The sequence below is a fragment of the Hydra vulgaris genome, chromosome 05, assembly GCF_038396675.1.
Source record: "Hydra vulgaris chromosome 05, alternate assembly HydraT2T_AEP".
In the NCBI taxonomy this organism is placed as follows: domain Eukaryota; kingdom Metazoa; phylum Cnidaria; class Hydrozoa; order Anthoathecata; family Hydridae; genus Hydra; species Hydra vulgaris.
Genome location: NC_088924.1, coordinates 14277501 through 14297500, shown reverse-complemented (window position 1 = coordinate 14297500; position 20000 = coordinate 14277501). Strand labels below are relative to the sequence as shown.

General features: G+C 30.0%; 1 protein-coding gene across 4 annotated transcripts in view; it reads left to right on the top strand.

Moving 5' to 3' along the window:
- LOC136080602 (leucine-rich repeat serine/threonine-protein kinase 2-like) overlaps positions 1-20000 on the top strand; it is a 112751-nt gene that overhangs the window by 51846 nt on the left and 40905 nt on the right. For all 4 annotated transcript variants that reach the window (XM_065797457.1, XM_065797455.1, XM_065797454.1 and 1 more), the window contains exons 3-6: positions 8930-9137; positions 13132-15833; positions 15918-16128; positions 16212-16446. In XM_065797457.1, the coding sequence (XP_065653529.1) occupies positions 8930-9137; positions 13132-15833; positions 15918-16128; positions 16212-16446 (3356 nt within the window). The remainder of the gene's footprint in view (positions 1-8929; positions 9138-13131; positions 15834-15917; positions 16129-16211; positions 16447-20000) is intronic.

Genomic DNA, 20000 nt, shown 5'->3' with positions numbered 1-20000 from the left:
AGGAAAGATGACTATTTGAGTTAGAGATTAAGAAAGGCAAAAGTTGTGGGCCTTAAAGCCAGCAACAGTCACAGACACTATAACCAAATCATTCAGTGTGATAAGCATTAAAGTCACCAAAAACAGCGATAATTGCTGAATGATTAAGAATAATTGCCTTTCTCAATCTCTAACTCAAATAGTCATCTTTTCTATTCGCTTTCTAGAAAATCCAAATTTTTTACCTTCCTTAATTAACTTATCTTGTGTCTGATACTAATCAGTGCTTATATTCTCAACATTCACCGTTAAGTGCTTCTGATCACTTTTTGATCTCTCTAAAACCATTTTCTCATTCTTCTTCATCGTCAGAATCCCCCTATCATTGTATCTCTTACAACTACCTTTAAGCTAACTGGGACTCTTTCCGTAATTCTCTTCGTCATAGGCTTTCCGTAATTTTCTTTGTGATGGGCTTTTCTTCTCTATGGTTTTCTTTATATTGTCCTGCTGCATACTCTAATCAAAACCATTGTTTCCATATCTACCGGCAAAAAATCTCTTCAGAAAACAAACATCTGTTTATAAATTGCGGTTATATGTTAATTGTTTGCTAGAGATCATTCCAAAAAGGTTTTGTCTAACACCAAAACCCGCTATTCTCAGGTCATAAAATCTTGTACTTTATCTCAAAAATTAGGCTCTCGTGATTTCTGGAAAATCTTTGACAGTATCATTAATAAGGGCAAGTCTGTTATTTCACCTCTCTTGTACGGTTCAGATTTTGTCACCTCACCTAAAGACAAAGCTGAATTTTTTGCAAAGAATTTTCGATCAATATCATCTCTTGATGTGACTTGTTGCGTTCTATCTGATCTAGCCGACAAACAGATTGATCCATTGCTTGACGTTCGTATCACTTTAGCTTCTATTTCTTAATTTATTTCAATTTTATTCTATATAGTATTCTATATCTCAAGTGATTTCCTGCTTAGATTCTCCAACAGCTTGTTGTTCAGACAATATATCTGTTATAGTCTTGTCAAATTGTTCTCCTGAGCTGTTGCCTATACTTTCAAAACTATTTAAAAAGTGCTTATCAGAGTTTTGTTTTCCAGCCTGCTTGAAACAGGTATCTGTTATCCCTAATTTAAAAAGCTGTAGAGAGCGATCTGACTCGACTAACTAACGCCCCATTAGTCTTCTCCAATCATAAGCAAGGCTTTTTAGTCTTTAGTTAATAAATACTTAATCTTAACTTGAATCTAATAACTTGCTTTTTGATCATCAGCATGAATCTCGATCTTTTCGTTCTGTAGCTGATTTATTAACGGTAATAACTAATAGGTTTTGTTGTGCATTATATAGATGTGGAGAGATAAAGGTTCTCAATAATTCTAAAGCCTTTGATAAAGTTTGGCATGGTGGTCTTCTATATAAGCTTTCTTCTAACAGTGTACCAGGTAAAGTTTTTAAGATTATTGAATCCTTCCTTACCAATCCAAGTATAATAGTTGTCCTCAATGGACAGCTCTCTTCATCATATCCTGTAACTTCAGGGGTTCCTCAAGGTTCTATCCTTTACCCTATACTCTTTTTAATTTAACAATATTCCAGTAGCTCTCACATCTAATGTGGCATTGATGCCTGATGATACTACCATTTTTTCTTGTCGTGATAAGAAGCCAATACTCTCTGATTGCTAGGAGGGAGCATTCGAGTATAAAAATGATATCACTTCTGCTACAGCACGGGGCTCCCAGTGGCTGATGAACTTTAACTCAGATAAAACTCAATTTTTTCAGCTAATTGTTATCGCAATAATGTAGATCTTCCTATACTTATAAACGGTAATTAAATCGATGAGTCATCTAGATTTCATCTTATAGGATTAACTCTTACTTCCAATATTTCTTGGAAACTATATATCAAATCGATTGTAAAATTAGCATCTGCTAAGGTTGCATTTCTTTATCGTGCTTTAAGCTCGCCACTTTCCAACTCAAGATTCTATTATTTATCTATAAAGCTCAAATCCGTCCTTTTACGGAATACTGTTGCTGCAAATGGGGCAGTTATTCCATTGATGACTTTTCTCTTTTAGACAAGGTGAAAAGCTCATTGTAAGCATAGTTGGACCTGCTCTTGCAGCCAACCTCCAACCATTATCAGATCGTTGTAATGTTGCTTCTCTTTCTCTTTTCTATAAATACTATAATCGCCACTTCTCTAAAGAGCTAACGTCTGAGCTTTGCGTCATCTACTAAAGTTCACTCTCGCACTCAGGGGTGTAGAGTCGTAAAAAAAAGTACCGACTCTGACTCCAATCATTGAAATTTTCAGAGTACAACTCCGACTCCAACTCCGACACCGACTCCAAAGCAAAATTTTTGAAAAATTCTTTGAATTATTTAAAAAATATTACGCAATAAATAAAAAAAATTTTTTTTGTCAAATTTATGAAAAGTTGTTTGAAGATTTAATATGAATATAAGGTTAATTGAATATTTTGTACATGCACGTGCAATACCGAGAAGTTTTATTATTAGAGTCGGAGTCACAATTTTGTTTAGCGACTCCGACTCCCCTATAAATGTTGCAACTCCGCGACTCTGACTCCGACTCCACAGTCCTGCCATTGTTACTCGTTATTTAATTAAGTTTCATCTATTTACTAAGACTGTTCGTAAGTGCTCCAAAAATTCTTGTCCCTCTTCTTTTTTCCTCTATGGAATTTGCTTCCTTTATTTTGTTTTCCTGCTTCCTACAATTTGCAATCTTTTAAGCCGTCTGTCAATCGCTATCTTGCTCAATAAACTTTACCTTTTCTCTCCCAGTAACTTCCAACTCTAATAGTTGTTGCTTGCAGTCTTGTTGAAATTGAAGATGTTGAATACATTATATATATGTATATATATTGGGCAAAACTAAATAAATTTACTTACAAATAAAAAGTTAATTCGGTAGATATAAATCCGATGTAACGTTAACTTACTGAACGAAAAGGAAAACCTTACACCGTAGTTATAAAACTTATCATTGGTTAGTTTTTGCTTAAGCAATTGTAACACGTTAAAGCAATGTTAGCGTATGAACTTAAAGAAAAACTTTATAAAATATGCCAATTTAAAATAAATTAAATTACCGTTATACATCTTGATTAACTTCAGTCTAAAAATGGCCAACCAATGTTGTTTGGCTGATGTTAATTATCAGGATTCCAGATCATGAAAAGAGTAATGGGAATAAAAAATGCTAGTATGGTGTTAATCAAAAAAACGTATGTCATTTTAAAGGGAACTCATAATTTTATTGAGTTCATCAAAATGGAATCAAAAAATGGAACCAAATTTTGAGAAAAATTATGTTGTTACCCTGTTCTTAGGAGAACTCACAATTTCTTTCCAAGGATCTCAATAACAAAAACCGTTTCGATCTAATAGATTTTCGTTATAACTGGGACCCTATTTTAAAGGAATACTGCTAAAATGTTACTAAGTCACCAAAAAAAGACAAAAGACGGCGAGTGCATTATCTCTCAAATGGTTAACAAAATGAGTTTATTGCAGAATGATCCGATCTTGTTAAGCAACATGTTTTAAAGGAAAAGCATTCTGCAAAGTACTATTCAATAATTGTAGATTCCACAACAGATCCATTTCATGTTGAGCAAACAACATTTATTATACGTTAATTTGTTCGCTATGAATCATGATTGTACACTCTTCTTTTTTTAAAAAATCTTTGTATTTAAGCTGTATTTCTTGAAACATACAAATTACCGTTTTCATTTTATTCAATTAACAAAGAGGTGTAAAGGTACATTTCCTAATACCTCCTATAATGGTACTGCACATACCGTATTTAGGATGTACCTCACCTCTATTAAGCAAAGGGAGATGGAAACATTTAATGTCACCGTAAAGTATAAAAATGTGTTTACTATATTTCGATTAAAAGTTTGCCCCTATCCCCTCTTTCCACTCATAATTGTCAGTTAAAAAAGCAGAACTTTTCACAGGGCCGACGACACGGGTTTCAACGTGGGGGTGGGGGTACAACCGTCAATTTTTAAAAAAAGTCTTTAATATCTAGAATTTTTTAGAAGGAAAAAAAAAGGCCCTTTGAAAGCAAAAGTGGGGGCCACCTGCCATCCCCCCCCCCCCTCGTCGTCGTCTGTTTAATACCCACTATATTTTCATTTTTTATGAATTGATACAAAGAAGAACTAACATCATTAAATTCCTGGAGGCTTTTATTTTATAATATGACTAATTTTAAAATATTTATATTACTTTATAATATAAATATTTTATAATATTTTTCACTATTAGTCAAAAAACTTCTTTCGCGCAGTGGCCTTGTTAGTCAACGTCTATTTGTCGGAGTTATAAAGTCGAGAAAGGTTCGTAACCACAATTTAAAGTATCCTCCTTAGCAGTAATGGTTTCCTCGGCAGTGAACGACATTTAAACAAAGAGGTATAATCAATGATATATTATATAAACTAGATGTTTTACTTTGAAAAAAAGTGAAGCTGCTTTTGCCTTTTTTTACAAACTGTGGATTAAATTTGTTAACAAATATTATTTTTTTATAAATTTTTTTTCCTTAAAAGAAATAAATATATTTTAAATATAAATACAATCTCTGCAAAAGTGTCAAAAGGAAATTAGAAACTGGTAAAACAATAATTTATGATTCCTAAATTTATTTTCGATTAGAAAGGGATTAAAGTTTTGAATAAAAAAGTGAAACGACAGACACTTTTGAAGCATTTTGTTATGAATTATGACACTTTTTAAACTTTTTAATAAACATAGGCTCATAAAAAAACTTTTATAAGTACTTTATAATTATTAAAACGTGTTTTTGAATTAACTTTAATTTATTGAGAACTTTTGACTAGCATTTTTAACCTTTATTTCACATATTGGCTTCAGCTTTTGCCCTTTTTACAAATGGCGGACTATATTTATAAACAAAAAAAAGCGGCTTCATTTTTCGTCAATAAGATCCCGCAAGTTAAACATCTAGTTTGTATAATCCATCATTGGGTATACTAGACTAGCTAGAGAACAAACCCGAAAATCAATGAAAGTCGTGGTACAATCTTAGTAGTATAATATATATATATATATATATATATATATATATATATATATATATATATATATATATATATATATATATATATATATATATATATATATATATATATATATATATATATATATATATATTTATTATATATATATATATTTTTTCAATTTTTAATTTAAAATTTTTTCAAAAAAAAACTTTTAAATGTAGTTTGTAACCTTTGAATGCTGTAATTGAAGGAGATTACTCTTTTAAAAGTTAACTTGATAAGTTTTTAGCAACAGTTCGAACAATTAAGAAATGATCATAACAAAAACCACGATCTACGTAAAGTAATCGTTTTTAAATACCTCAATACAAGATATACATATCAAAGTTTTAGACAATATCTACTACTTGTTTGTACCTTATCTTTTGCTTCCCCCTTTAGCTATAGGTTTGGGATATATAAAGGCATATATATCTAGGCGTTCTTTTTTTTCTCCTTTAGTTAAAAGATCATATCATTGAAGAATGAGCGCAATCAAATTTTTCTAAAGTTAAAAATAAATACAATGATATATAGCAAATTTATATATTGCTTTAATTTATAAAATATAACTTGCTAATTTATAAAATAGAGTAGAAATTCCGTTAACTTGGACTCTGAAGGGATATATATTTTTTGTTTGACTTAGCGAAAGTCGGAATTGAGCTTTCTGAAAATTTCCGACTTATCAAGATTTCGAGACTTCTTGACGCAGAATGACACTGGAATATTTTGGTGTTGGGTGTTTAAAAGCAACATTAAACATGCTTTAATTGAATCCTCATTTAGGGAGATTCTTATCCTCACTCTTTAAGAAGAATTTTTATTTTTTCCGACTTCTAAATATATCGTATTTTTTTTCTCTTGACCATTCAGACAAAGTATTTTTTGGAATGCCATGTTTCTTTGAAATAAATACAGAGGATTCTCCTTTTTCAAGTTCTTATAAAATTTTGTATTTTTCTGCTTTTAGTTCTACTTGTTTGCTTTTTTTTATTAACCTTTTTAATAAGTAAAAATGAATCGAAAATTAGACGAATCTTAGATGAATCTAAGTGAAAATGATCATCTCGTTAAAATACTTAACACAAAGGTATTTTGACGCAAAACTTTAGAACGTTTTAAGTTTTGAATTATAGTTGATGTTTTTGAATTTTTAATATAACAATCATTAATAAATAGAATTTAATCGAAGCTTAAACGAATTGAAGGTATCATCAAAAATGTTAATTTATGTTTAGTTATATTTGACGCAAAGGTATTTTAGCGTTCAAAGTTTAAAATTTTATTTAAGTATTCGAAGTTCTGTTATTACACTGGGAACAATTAAAAAAAGATTTTTTTTTTTTGAATTTACCTTGGAGGCATATTTGACAAAAATAGACATGCTGATTCCAAAACTGAAATTGGTTTTTTTCTAGGACGTCAACTTTTTTTCTCCACCACCTGCACTTTAGTTAAACAAATTTCACCGTAAAAGAGTTACCAGTTGGTTACGATTGAATTCATCAACTTTTCATTCTACAAAAGTATTCTGGGATACAAGCTACATTTTGTGTCAATTTTTTATTTTGTTATAATGTTTTTTGTTGTTATCAAAACATTAAAAGTTTTTTATCTAAATGTTTTTTATAAGTATATATTTCCTTTATTTCAGATCATGTCTGTTCATGTACTTTTCGTCGTAAATGTCTAAACATCCCCGATTTATTTTGCTATATTCGTGGTAATTTCACTATTCTAAGTCAGAGAGCAAAGTCTTTTGTCCAATAAAAACATCTTTAACAAAAAAAAGGAGAGTAAAATAGTTAATCCTAATTTACCATCAGCTATAAGACTAATGTGTCATTCAAATGAAATTCCAGTGCCAACATTCAAACAACTATCTTCTCTTGAAGAAATGAGCGGTGTTGAATAAGGCAGTTATTGATATGGTAGAGATTTTGAACATCACGATTTAGCTTGTAAGGGATTTAATGAGCCCGAGTTGAACAACTTAGCACGGGATTTAGGCCTACCGAAAAAAGCTTCAGAATTCCTAGCTTCAAGACTAAATGAGAAACACTTACTTGAACAAGGAGTAAAAGTATTTTATTTTCGAACTTGAGAAAGTAAATTTCTACAGTGCTTTCAAATTAATAGTGGTTTTGTATTTTGATATAACATTTCTGGTTTACTGAAAGAATTGGGGCTTTGAGACTACAACCCAATTAAATGGCAAATGTTCATTAATAGCTCGAAGCGGAGTTTGAAGTGCGTCCTACTACACAATGAAAATTTATTTGGTGCAGAGTCTGTTGGGCATTCTGTCTGTCTTCGTTAAGAATAGGAAGATGTTAAGAGAGTCATTGAGTTATTACAACATGAGAAGCATCAGTGGACAATTTGTGTTGAACTTAAAATGGTGTGCTTACTTCTTGGTCAGCAACGTTGATACACAAAGTATCCTTGCTTTCTCCGTATGTGGGATAGCAGAGCACAAGATAGACATTGAGTTGAAACAAACTGGTTTCCTAAATTTGATCTTAAGCCTAGAGATCCAAACATTTTACATAAACCACTTGTTGACAGAAAGAAAATAGCACTTCCACCTTTGCATTTAAAATTAGATCTCATGAAGCAATTTGCGGGAGCACTGTCAACTTGGAGATGAATTGTCATCTTGATCGATGCAAGTTCATCTCCAAGAACTTTCTTGGAAATACACGTGCACATAATTACAAAAATATTGTTGAAACTATTGGAAAATTATAAATTACTTGGTTGCAATATGAGTATTAAACTACATTGTCTGCATCGCCATCTTGCCAATTTTTCTGAAAATCTTGGTGCTGTCAGTGAAGACCAAGGAGAACGAGATTTGAAGGTTATAGAAGAACGTTACTAAGGTAGATGAAAAGCACATATGATGACCGAATTTTGTTGGCGCATGAAACGCAATAGTTCTCAACCTACATTTTATCTACTTGCAAAATTTTTATTTTCAGTAGCCATATTATTTGTAAAAATATTATTCGTGTTAAATAAAGATTGGTGTTTAGCCCAACTATTTAATTTTCTATTGTATGGTAATATTTGGATAAAATAAGCTTATATCTGCTAAGTACTTTATAACTTACATTTTATCTTATTTTTAAAAAAAATGAAAACCCTATTGTTTAAAAACTTGACGTGATAGAGAAAAACTGAGATCATTTTTGGATTTCGCGTTGTGTTCCCTAGTGTCATATACACTTATATGCAGTTCAAAGTAAAAGTCTTTGTTAAGCAAAGTTTTTTGACAAAGGCACGCCAAAAAACAATACTAGTTTGCGAATGGTCCGACTTAACTAGGGTACGACTTAAGCGGATGATTTTATAGTAATTTGATAGAGAAAGTTCAAGGGGAATTGAAAATTCCTCCGACTGAGAAAAATTCCAACTTATCCAGTGTCTGAGTTAACAGGATTCTGTGTCTGAGTTAAAGGGTATACACTAAGGTAGCAGTTATTAACCTTTTGTAATATTGGGTAAATTTATTCAGTTTTAAAACATGATGTCCCAAAAAGTTCAAAATATTTCACATTTAAGTTTAAGCTAAGTTAGTTATAGAGATTTTAGTTGTTTGAGTTATCTATGGCTACTTTTTAAGTTCTAAGGCTGCTTTTTAAGTTCTATGACTACATTATAAGTTCTATAACTACATTTTAAGTTCTATGACTACTTTTTAAGTGCCCATTTTTTTGCTGTAATATTATTTAGGAGTACTATACTATTAATTGTTTTGATGTTTTTATTTTTTCACCTTCTTATTAATTGAAACTTTTGTGATTTCTTTAGCATATTTCTTTGCATATCAAGAAGAAATGCTTCTTAAACTGGCTAACATCCAAAGTATTCACAATGTCATGAGGTTTTACCAACTTAATGAAGGTATAAACCTGAAAGGGTGCGTGATAATTCAATTAATAGCTGTTCATAAAAGTTTCATTGAACAAAAAGATGTATTTATTGAAATTGTAGTGATGATTAAAGATGCTATAAATGGGTATTTAATAGTTATTATATTTTATAGTTATTATTTACCATGACGTCACATTTCTATCCTTGGACGTTAAACTTAAGAACAGTTTGACAGATACTTTTACGAATGTCTGCACGGTGTCAAGAACTTATTTGTCTCTTATGGTCAGAAACCGTACTGGAGAAAGAAGTTTTTCTGTACTTAAATGAGTTAAAAATTAACTTAGATCAACAATGGGATAATTTCGCTTAAATTATTTGACTTTATTATGCATTGAAAGTGAAATAGTTATACCAAGTTATTTCACAGCAGTGATCAAGAAATTTGCTTCAGTAAAGGCCAGAAAATTTAATATATATTAAAAAAATATTTTATAGTTCATTGAATAACTAAATAGTAAATAAAGTATACTACTATAATGTTTTTCTACTTTAAAAAATGATTTATAAAAATTCTAGCTTCAGCTGATTATTTGACACCATCAACAATATTAAAAATGATATATGTTTCCTTATTTTGCTGAAAGCTATCGTAATCCAATATAAAATAAATTTGTCAATGCACAGTAATAAACATTGAAAATTGTCAAATAAAAGACATGTAAATGCTGCCTAGTAGGGTACGCTTTTTTAGGCAAAAGCTAGGTGATGCCAAATATGACTTGGTGAACTCAACCCCTGCCATGGGGTTTGTGGTTGAGTAAAAGCTAGAGATGGTGTCTCAATAAAAAAACTCATCTTGGGCAGACATTAAATGCATCCGGTAACTGTCTTGTGGAAAGCCTCCAGTCAATATTTTTAGGAATAAACAGATTTTATTTGTTTACCAGCTTTGCTCTCCTTCTTCATCTAATAGGTTGGCGTAGATGTATTTATAATACATTGTTTCCAGTTTAGGATGTGGGTTTTGCTTGTTTCTCTATTTTTATGACTAGTCAATTCATTCTATTATATTCTAATGAGATATTGCTATAAAACTTTGTTTTTTGGTTCTAAGGCCGGCTGGTAGTAAGGTTTCTCAAACCCTGTGATAGCTGTCAAAAAGACTAATACCATCAACAGCTTCTTTTTTTTTTACATCTTCACTTTTAATAAGGCTCTAAGCAACCACAATTAGAGTTGGAACTAACTGTAAGAGAAAGTATGAAGCTTATAAAGCAGAATAATAATTAACAGATAATTTAAAAGATTGCAAGTTGTATGAATTAGGAAAACACGATGAAGGGAGAGAGTTCTAAAGAACTGACGTTCGAGGAAAAAAACTAGACGAATAAGAATTTTTGGAGAACTTAGAACAGTCACAGTAAAAGAATGAGACATAAGTAAATGACGAGTAACACACGAATCAATTTTAGCAGATGGTACATGAGAAGCTAGCTCTTTAGAGCAGCACCATTATAATATTTATAGAAAAGAGAAAGAAAAGCAATATTACGACGATATGACAATTGTTGAAGGTTGGCTGCAAGAGCAGGTCCAACTATGTTTACAATGCGTTTTGCACCTTGAATATTTGAGACGGAATGTTTAATATCAGAGTACTAACAGTGTTATGTTGCACATATATAGTATCCCTGTTTGTAATAAGGTTATGCAATGCTGAGGCCACATTTTGAGCCTATGTTATGGCTTAGGCTTTATTAATATTAATGAGGCATTTAGAATGTTAGTTTACTTCTCTTTATAATAAACGTGTTTTGAGTCAAGTTCTTTAACTAAATAAAAAAATTATCTAAATATCAAAAACTATAAAATTTATAGTACAAATAATTTAGTATGATATAGTATTAGTATGATTTAGTATAGATAATATGGTATTATGATTTATAGTATAAATCACAAAAAACCATCGTCATCACCAATTTCTCTAAATCTATCATTCACTACTATTCATGGTCTTCGAACTAACTTTCTTATTTCTTGTGAAGTTCACCAGGTCCATATGCTCTTTGTGAGACAAACTTGATTTTAGCTGTCTCATCTTGTGATCTTAGTTTTGACGGTTACCTTCCATTAATTTTAAAGACTCAAATAGTCTCATGCTTGACCTGGGCATATACATCCGTTAGAGTTCGCCCATTTGTTTGAAACTAAGTTTGAACTCAGAGACTATTCTTTTGCGTGCTTTCTTTTAGAACGACTTTATTCTATTACCTTTTTCTTTATATCGCTTTCTTTCATCTCAAGATTGCACTCTTTTCAATCTTATGATAGATTTTATACCATTACTTCCATATCTATTGTCAAAACAATTCTCCAGGGAACAAACGTCTGTTTAATATTGCTAGAAACAATTGTAAAAAATATTTAGTCTTAAGCCGAAGCCCGCAATTCTCAGTTCACAAAATCTCGTATTTTATCTCAAAAATGAGGCTCAAGAGACTTCTGGAGAATCTTCATTAGTGTCTATAATAAGGGTAAATCTGCCATTGCTCCTTTCTTGAATGGCATAGATATTGTTACCTCATTTAAAGACAAAGCTGAATTGTTTGCTACGAAGATTTCATCAATCTTATCTCTTGATTCCACTAATTGCATCTTGCCTGATATATCTAACAAACAGATCAATATATTGCTTGACATTGGTATTACTCTAGCTTCTGTATCTAAAGTGATTTCCTAGCTAAACTCTTCCACAGCTTGTGGTCCGGACAACATACCTGTTATAGTCTTGCAGAAGTGTTCTCCGTAGCTGTCGTCTATACTTTCAAAACTATTTAACAATTGCTTATTACAGACTTGTTTTCCAGCCTCGTAAAAAGCACAGCCATTATCCCTATTTTTTAAAATTCTGAAGAGTGATCTGACTCATCTAACTACCGTCCCATTAGTTTTCTTTCTATCATTAGCAAGGTTTTTGAATCTTTAATTAACAAATACTTAATCTTTCATTTTGAATCTAATAACTTTTTGATCATTTATACAGATTTCGATCTCCTCGTTTCACAGCTGGTTTGTTAGCGGTAATAACTGATAGGTTTTGTTGTACATTAGATAGATGTAGAGACATTTCTAAAGCTTTTGATAAAGTTTGGTATGTTTTTCTTCTCTATAAGCTCTCTTCTTACGGTGTATTAAATAACATTTTTAAGATTGTTGAATCCTTCCTTACCCTTTGTAGTATAAAAGTTGTCCTCGATAGACAGCACTCTTCTTCATCTTCTGTATTCCAAGCTTTCTTGGAAACCATATAACAAATCAATTTCAAAATTAGCATTTGCTAAGGTTGCATCTCTTTAAGGTGCTAGTTACTTACTTACTCCGGATTCTATTATTTATCTCTATAAATCTTAAATCCGTCTTTGTATGGAATACTGTTGCAATATCTGGGCAATTATTTAAGTGATGCCCTTTCGCTTTAAGGTAAGGTGCAAAAACGCATAGTAAACATAGTTGGACCCGCTCCTGCAGTCAGTCTTTAACTATTGTCGCATCATCGTAATGTTACTTCTCTTTAACTTTTCTATAAATACTATCAAGGGCGCTACTCTATAGAGCTGGCGTCCCTTGTGTCATCTATTAAAATGAGTTTTCATGTTACTCGTCATTTAATTAAGTCTCATCCTTTTACTGCTCCTTATTGTTTCAAAAGTTCTTTCTTGTTTAGTTTTTTTCCTAGAACATCATTTCTTTGGTATTCGCTCTTTCCTTTTTTTTTTCTGATTCATATAATCGCAATATAATTGTTACCTAAACAGGTTAATAGCAAACAGGTTTAAGCTATCTTGACATCAGATTGTAAAAATTGCATAATTTCTTCCTTAATATCATATTTAAATAAAAATAAGAAAATGGAAATTTGGAAACATGACCAAACGAACACAACTGTGAAACAATTGATGTTAAAATTTTAAAAAATAATTACATTTACATTTTCAACTTATCAAAACAATTAACTATTATTTTAAATGTGAAGTTAATTGCTGTGTTATGGAATTAATATATTGAAACTTGAAAATTGAATAATTTTTTACTCTTCTTATTTCAATGTTCGATTTGTTTTACTATAAAAATTTCAGGGTCTCGGTAAATTATAGTATCCAAGTAGAAGGATTGGTTGCTTTGGTTCTTCTCCTGGCTGATTGTTCATATGATAAATACGAGGCTATTATTAAAAATAATGTTCACGAGATTTTATTATATATTTTTGAGAAATCAGACCCAATGCTTTCATCACTTGCAAAACTTTGTTTGAGCAGTTTGGCATTTCACCAAGGCATTATAAACGTAGTTTTTCTACGTGCTTGTTTTTATGGTTTTAAAAAATGCTTTAAGTTACTGGTTGAATGGGGAGCAGATTTTAACTCTAGTTCTAATGAGGGAAGCGCTTTATGTATTGCTGTTACAAACAATCATATTGAAATTGTTGAACTTTTACTTGCTTTAAAACCTTCTGATATTTTTGAAGCACTTCATTGTGCCCTCGAAAAGAATTTACATAAAATTGTAGGCCTGTTGTTACGTTATATTGGATTTGAGGAAGTCAATAGAGCTATAACATGGAGTGCATTAAACATTTCTTACTTGAGAGAAGAATATTTTCTTCCCTCAATACTACAAAGTAGAAAGAGTTCAAGATCTAGTTCTGTATTGTTTAATATAGATATGAGTAAGGAATCAGAGTTCTTATTGTTTTGTAAAAATAATGAAGTATTAAAAGACAATAAAATTACTAGAAGTGCCAAATTTTTAGCTGTTTCAAGACTTCCTTTTAACGATTTGGATCCTCGTAATTTGAATTATTTGTCTGAAAATTCAGAGTTCGATTTTGTTAAGTATTGCGAGGATCATGCTAATTTGAAAAGACCTCGCGATATTTCAAGTCCAACTCAAACACAAAAGATTACTTCAATTCAAATTCAATCCGATACGGATGAATGCATCTTAAACTTAGATATTTCAAACAACAAAATAAGTGATCTGGAAAATTTAGCAATTAATGTAAATTTGACATTGATTGATTTTTTTAATAATTTGGTAAAATTAGATGTGAGTAATAATGGAATAAATGAACTAACAAAAGGATTTTGTTCTTTATTAAAATCATTAAAGTATTTACGTGCTTCAAGTAATAATTTGAAACAACTCCCATACAGTCTTTTAAAACTACAGAAAATTGAAGAACTTAATGTTTCGTCAAATCATATAACGACAATTGAATTAGACATGATTCCTGTCATATTATCCATACAAAAAATTGACATAAGTGACAATCAACTAACCAAATTTCCAGCATGTTTTCTACAGAAGTTTCCACGCCTTGAACACTTATTTCTGTCAAAAAATAAGATCTCAATATTGCTGGTATGGGAAGAGTTTGTTTCTTTAAAAACATTAACTTTAAGTTTCAACCAACTGACTAAAGTACTTTCTCGATCTATTGAATGTTTTGTTTCGTTAAAGAAACTAGATCTATCTAATAACTCTTTAAAAAATTTACCAAATTATACTCCTTCAACTTTGCTACAACTTACCAACTTAAATTTATCGCACAATAAACTTGCAGCTAAAGGCCCTTTTTTTATGCCCAAATTCATTTTGGACTTACCATCTCTCATCTGTCTTGATATCTCAAATAATTCGTTAACATGTCTCCCTGATTTGCATTACTGGTCATCTAAAAAAATTAGAGTATTAAACTTTTCAAATAACGATATAACAGAATTACCTTTAAACAAATATTCTAAATACTTTTGGCCAAAAATATCAACCTTAATTATTTCAAATAATAAAATTAAAGTCTTACCAACTTATATTGGAGAATTAAGCTCTTTATGCGTCCTAGATATTAGTTATAACAAACAGTTGAAGACTCTACCAGATGAAATTGGTAAATTACGCAACTTGTATCAGTTTCCATTGAATGGGTTAAATTTACGCCATAGTGCAGCTGTGTTAAATGGAACCCCCAAAGATCTAGTTTCGTATTTTCGTTCAAAACTTGAAAATTCAGTTCCATACCGACGCATAAAGTTGATGTTAGTAGGATTAGCTGGGCGAGGAAAAACCTCTCTTATTTCACTGCTTTCAAAACAATCTCATTCATCAAACAAACTTGCTACAGTAGGGATTGAAGTAAAAAGCTTTATTTTAAAATCACCTGATTTTGGTCTTAAAAAAACACTCTTAAGAAGTCCATCATTTTTAGTAAACGCCTGGGATTTTGCTGGACAAGAAGATTTTTACAGTACTCATCGTTATTTTCTTAGTTCTCGAGCGTTATACTTAGCAGTTTATAATGCAAGTAAAGGTGAAGAAGAATTGAAAATGCTCACTCCTTGGTTATTGAATATACAAATTGTCGCTCCTTATTCAAAAGTTATTTTAGTAGGAACACATGCAGATAAGTGTACTCAAGAGAATCTGGAATCTTTAAATGCATTTACGAAATCTTTTTTGCATAGTTCTGGTTTTCCAACTTTTCATACAACTTCTACCGTTGACTGCACAAAAGAAAATGATACAATTGTACATCTCAGAAAGGAAATCTATAAATGTATAAGAAAGTTTATGCTTGAGGGAACGCCTAATTTAGAAATAATGGTTCCTCAAAGCTATGTTAAACTAGAAAATTTTATTTTTCGAAAAGCGAAAACATTGCAAAAATCAGGGGAACTACCTATGCTCAGTAAAAAAAGTTTGCAGCAGGATTCAATCAATCACGGATTACAACTAGAAACTGATGAATTCAATAGAGCCTTAATGTTTCTGGCTGAAACCGGTGAGTGAATATGAAATATGTTTAAACTAATTTTTGTTGAGGGAATGACTTTTTTTTTAAAACAGGAAATGTTGTATTTTTTAGGATCAATACTAAACTTTAAAGATTCGTTTTATGATTTGAAGAACTATATATTTATTGATCCACAATGGTTTTGTCAAATGATGGCTCGCGTTGTCACTATTAAGGAAATTAATCCTTATATTACGCATGGAGGCATTTTATCTAAATCTGATACATTTAAGCTTTTTCCAGAGCCTTGCTTTACTCAACATTTTGTGGAACTATTTTTCCGGTATTTAAAAAAGTAAAAGATTGTTTGCTTTTTAAAAAAGTATGTTTTAAAATTTACTCGCATTTTATATTTAAATTATTAAGGTTGTTGCAAAGATTTGAAGTTTTGCTACCAATTTCAGAAGACACGTATTTGGTGACATCAAAATTACAGAGTTCTCTTCCCCAGCATCTGACTGCAGATAAATTAAGTTATTTTGAAGATCCAAATGTCATAACCAGGAGATACGATTTCCCGCATATTCCTATTGGATTTTGGCCGAGGTTAATAGCACGTATACTTTCATTTCCTAAACTTACTTCTGGTGCACATCTGGAGGTAATTTGAAAAAGTTTTTAGTATCATTCTTGTGTTTTAAAAACAAATTATTTTTCGCTTGGTTGATCTGAGGTAAAAAATTTATTAAGTCTAAGATGAAACCAACCTCATAATATTTTATCTATGTATATAATGGAATGCCATCTTAGAATTTTCAAAAAAACATAAAACATTCTACCTCATGTATTTATATCACCATTGACTTAATATTGTAAAGATTAATTTTTTTCGCATTTTGAACTCTGTAAATATGAGTGATCTCTTGTGCTTCTCTTTCTCGTAATATATATATATATATATAGATATATATATATATATATATATATATATATATATATATATATATATATATATATATATATATATATATATATATATATATATATATATATATATATGTATGTATGTATGTATATATATATATGTATGTATGTATATATATATATATATATATATATATATATATATACATACATATATATATATATATATATATATATATATATATATATATATATATATATATATATATATATATATATATATATATATATATAGATATATATATATATATATATATATATATATATATATATATATATATATATATATATATATATATATATATATATACGAAGAGAGAGAGAAGCAAAGAGAGAGTGAGTGAGAGAAAAAGGAAACATGGATAATGAGAAAGAAGTAATCTAGAAGATAAGTAATCTAGAATTGTTAATTATGGGATTACTAAGATTTGAACCTTGGGATTTTATTGTCACCGGAAAAAGTTTAATGTTGCAACTGAAGATTTAATAATTTGAAAGCATCCCTTGAAAAACAATACGAAGTGCTTCTGGTAAGACCTGAATTCTACACTGTATAGAGCTCTTGATATGTTAAAACCTTCAACCTGTTTTTTATTTAATGACCAAAATAAAACTGTATTACTGCTACTGATATTAAACCAGCAGTAGAAAGAGAAGATTGAAAACCATATTAGTTGTCAGAAGGTAAGTTATTGTATTAAAGATAAGATACTAAAAACCTTTTGATTAAAGGTTTAAAGATGATGAAAACGGTAAGAAGTTTAGTTAAAGAATAATTGGAAACTTTTGAAAACTGTGACAGGGATGTTAGAATTAAAGCTATAACATATAAGAAAAAAACCGTTAAAAAACAAAATAAGATAAACTTTCAAAGCAAAGTATCTTTCATTTAAAAAAAATAAAAATGGTTTCTATTTTCTGTGACATAGTCAACATCATTTTTGATCAGACCACGGTCAGGGTAATGTTTTAACGTTGTCGTTTATTTTGTTTATAAGAAAAGAAGATATAGCAAAATAGAGCTAAATTTTTTCGGTCAGACTTGATTTTTAGTTAACCTTCCATAGTTAAACAGATCACTGTTTAAAATTTGATATGCTAAACCACATATAATTACGTAAATGTAAGTTTAAGATTCTTGTAAACAATAAACAACCAAACTTGACATTTTACTTTGACAAAAGACTAGTACAGAACCTCAAAAAAGCATTTAGAGCAGCAAAGCCTTTAAAAAATAAAGACATAAGGCTCAGAAAGACAATATCTTTTAGTATCGATGTTTAATTAAGATTATAAAATGTTTTGTTCGTAGGAGCATTAGTCTAATAAAAAGGATGAAAAAATGATTTACAATCAAAAATTTCGGCTACTTAAGAAAAATAAAAGCATTACAAGAAGTAAAGTTACAAGAAGTAAGCTAATTTGGAATCATAAAACATGTCTCCGTATCTGATTTAAAAGGTAACATTAAAAGTGTAATTGTCTGGAAAGTGACATCAGGTATTTGTCCATAAAGAGTCACCTATAAACCCTAACAAAAGAAAATTACGTAAAAAAAAACATAAGTATATTTTTAAGAATTAATGATATAAATGGTAAGGCAAATCTGGTAAATAAAACGAACAAGATAAAAGATAATAAAAAATTTTATTGTGATGCAATCAAGGTTTACTGTAATTACACAAAAGTTTATTTTTTATAAATTAATTTATATTTTGTATTTATCTGTTTATTATTATTTTTTTAAGTGCTCCAAGAAACCCTTTTGGCCTAGTCACAAAACACCTTAAATGGAATTTAACAAGGAAGTTCACGTTTCCTTCCCTACCAATTTTGCTTATCTGGCCAGAAGCAACACCAAATCTCTGACCTCATGGTTTTGAGCCAGAACTCTAACCATTGCGCGATAGCTTCTTAACTTGCATTTGAAAAGGTTGATAATATTTGCATGAAAATAAAGTAGTTTTGACGCTTATTATATTAAAATCTGCGCTTTCATTATTTTTTAACATATATCTTTAATTATATCCTGGTTGATTGCCTGCTTTATTGTATTTTATTTGAGTGTATGGAGTAATAGAAGAGACACACAGGCAGTCTTTTATGTTCACTTTGTGTTGTTAAATTTTATTTAATTTTATTTAGTGGAGATAAATTCAATAAGAAATGTAACTTTTTATGAAGATCAACTCAAATAGTCTAATAACTCTAAACTTAAAAGTTATGGAGTCAAAAATAATAATTTTAAATGGAATTGTTCCTATCTTAAAAATCGTAAACAATGTGTATCTTATGACAATATCTACACTAAATTACAAAACATTACCATGCGGAGAGATCTATTCTAGGGTCTTTATTGTTTACTATTTATATCAACGATATTTGCTTATCATCTAGTATACTAAACTTCAATCTTTTGGTTGACAAAGCTCAAGTTTTTATACTTACTCTAACATTAAAACAATTTTTACCACTATGAATCGTGAAGTTAACAACCTCAATGAAAGGTTTAAAACTAACAAATTTTCTCTGACCCCTAGCAAAAGCAAATGTACCCCCTTTTTTTAAATATTCTAAATGTGATACTTTGTCTATAAAACTCCGGGATATTTCAATAGAAAAACCAAGTTGCAACGGACATTCTGTATAAAATTGTTAGGCGTTTTATTCGATGAGCAATTAAGTTTAAATAACACATTAATCTAATGGAAAATAAAATTTCAAAAAGTATTTGAATTATGTATTTGAATTATGTATGAAACTAGATGTATGAAAAGTAAAGAGAGAAAATCTATTTACTCTTCATTTGTTCATAGCTTTATTAGTTATTATAAGATTGCGTGGGCAAGCACTTATCCAATAAGCCTAACGTGTATCTTAAAAAAAACAAAAACAAGCAAGCCGTCCTAATGTGCTAATTAATATACCAGTGCCAATCCACTGCTTAGAATACTTGGAGTGCTGAATGTTTATCAACTAAGTACTTATAATATTTTTTTATTCATGTTTAAGATATTATATGCAGCCTAATATTTTTGAAGAACTTTTCTTTATTATAGATCATAAATTTCAAAAAAAGCATTTATAGCTTAGTTATCAGGTACAAAAACTTTGTTAAAACAATCCGGATTCTGAATGACATAACGAGGGCTACATTTGTGGAACTCAATCCTCCCAAATAATAGTAAAACTACAATTTCAATTCAAACTTTTAAAAAATGTTAAAAAAAC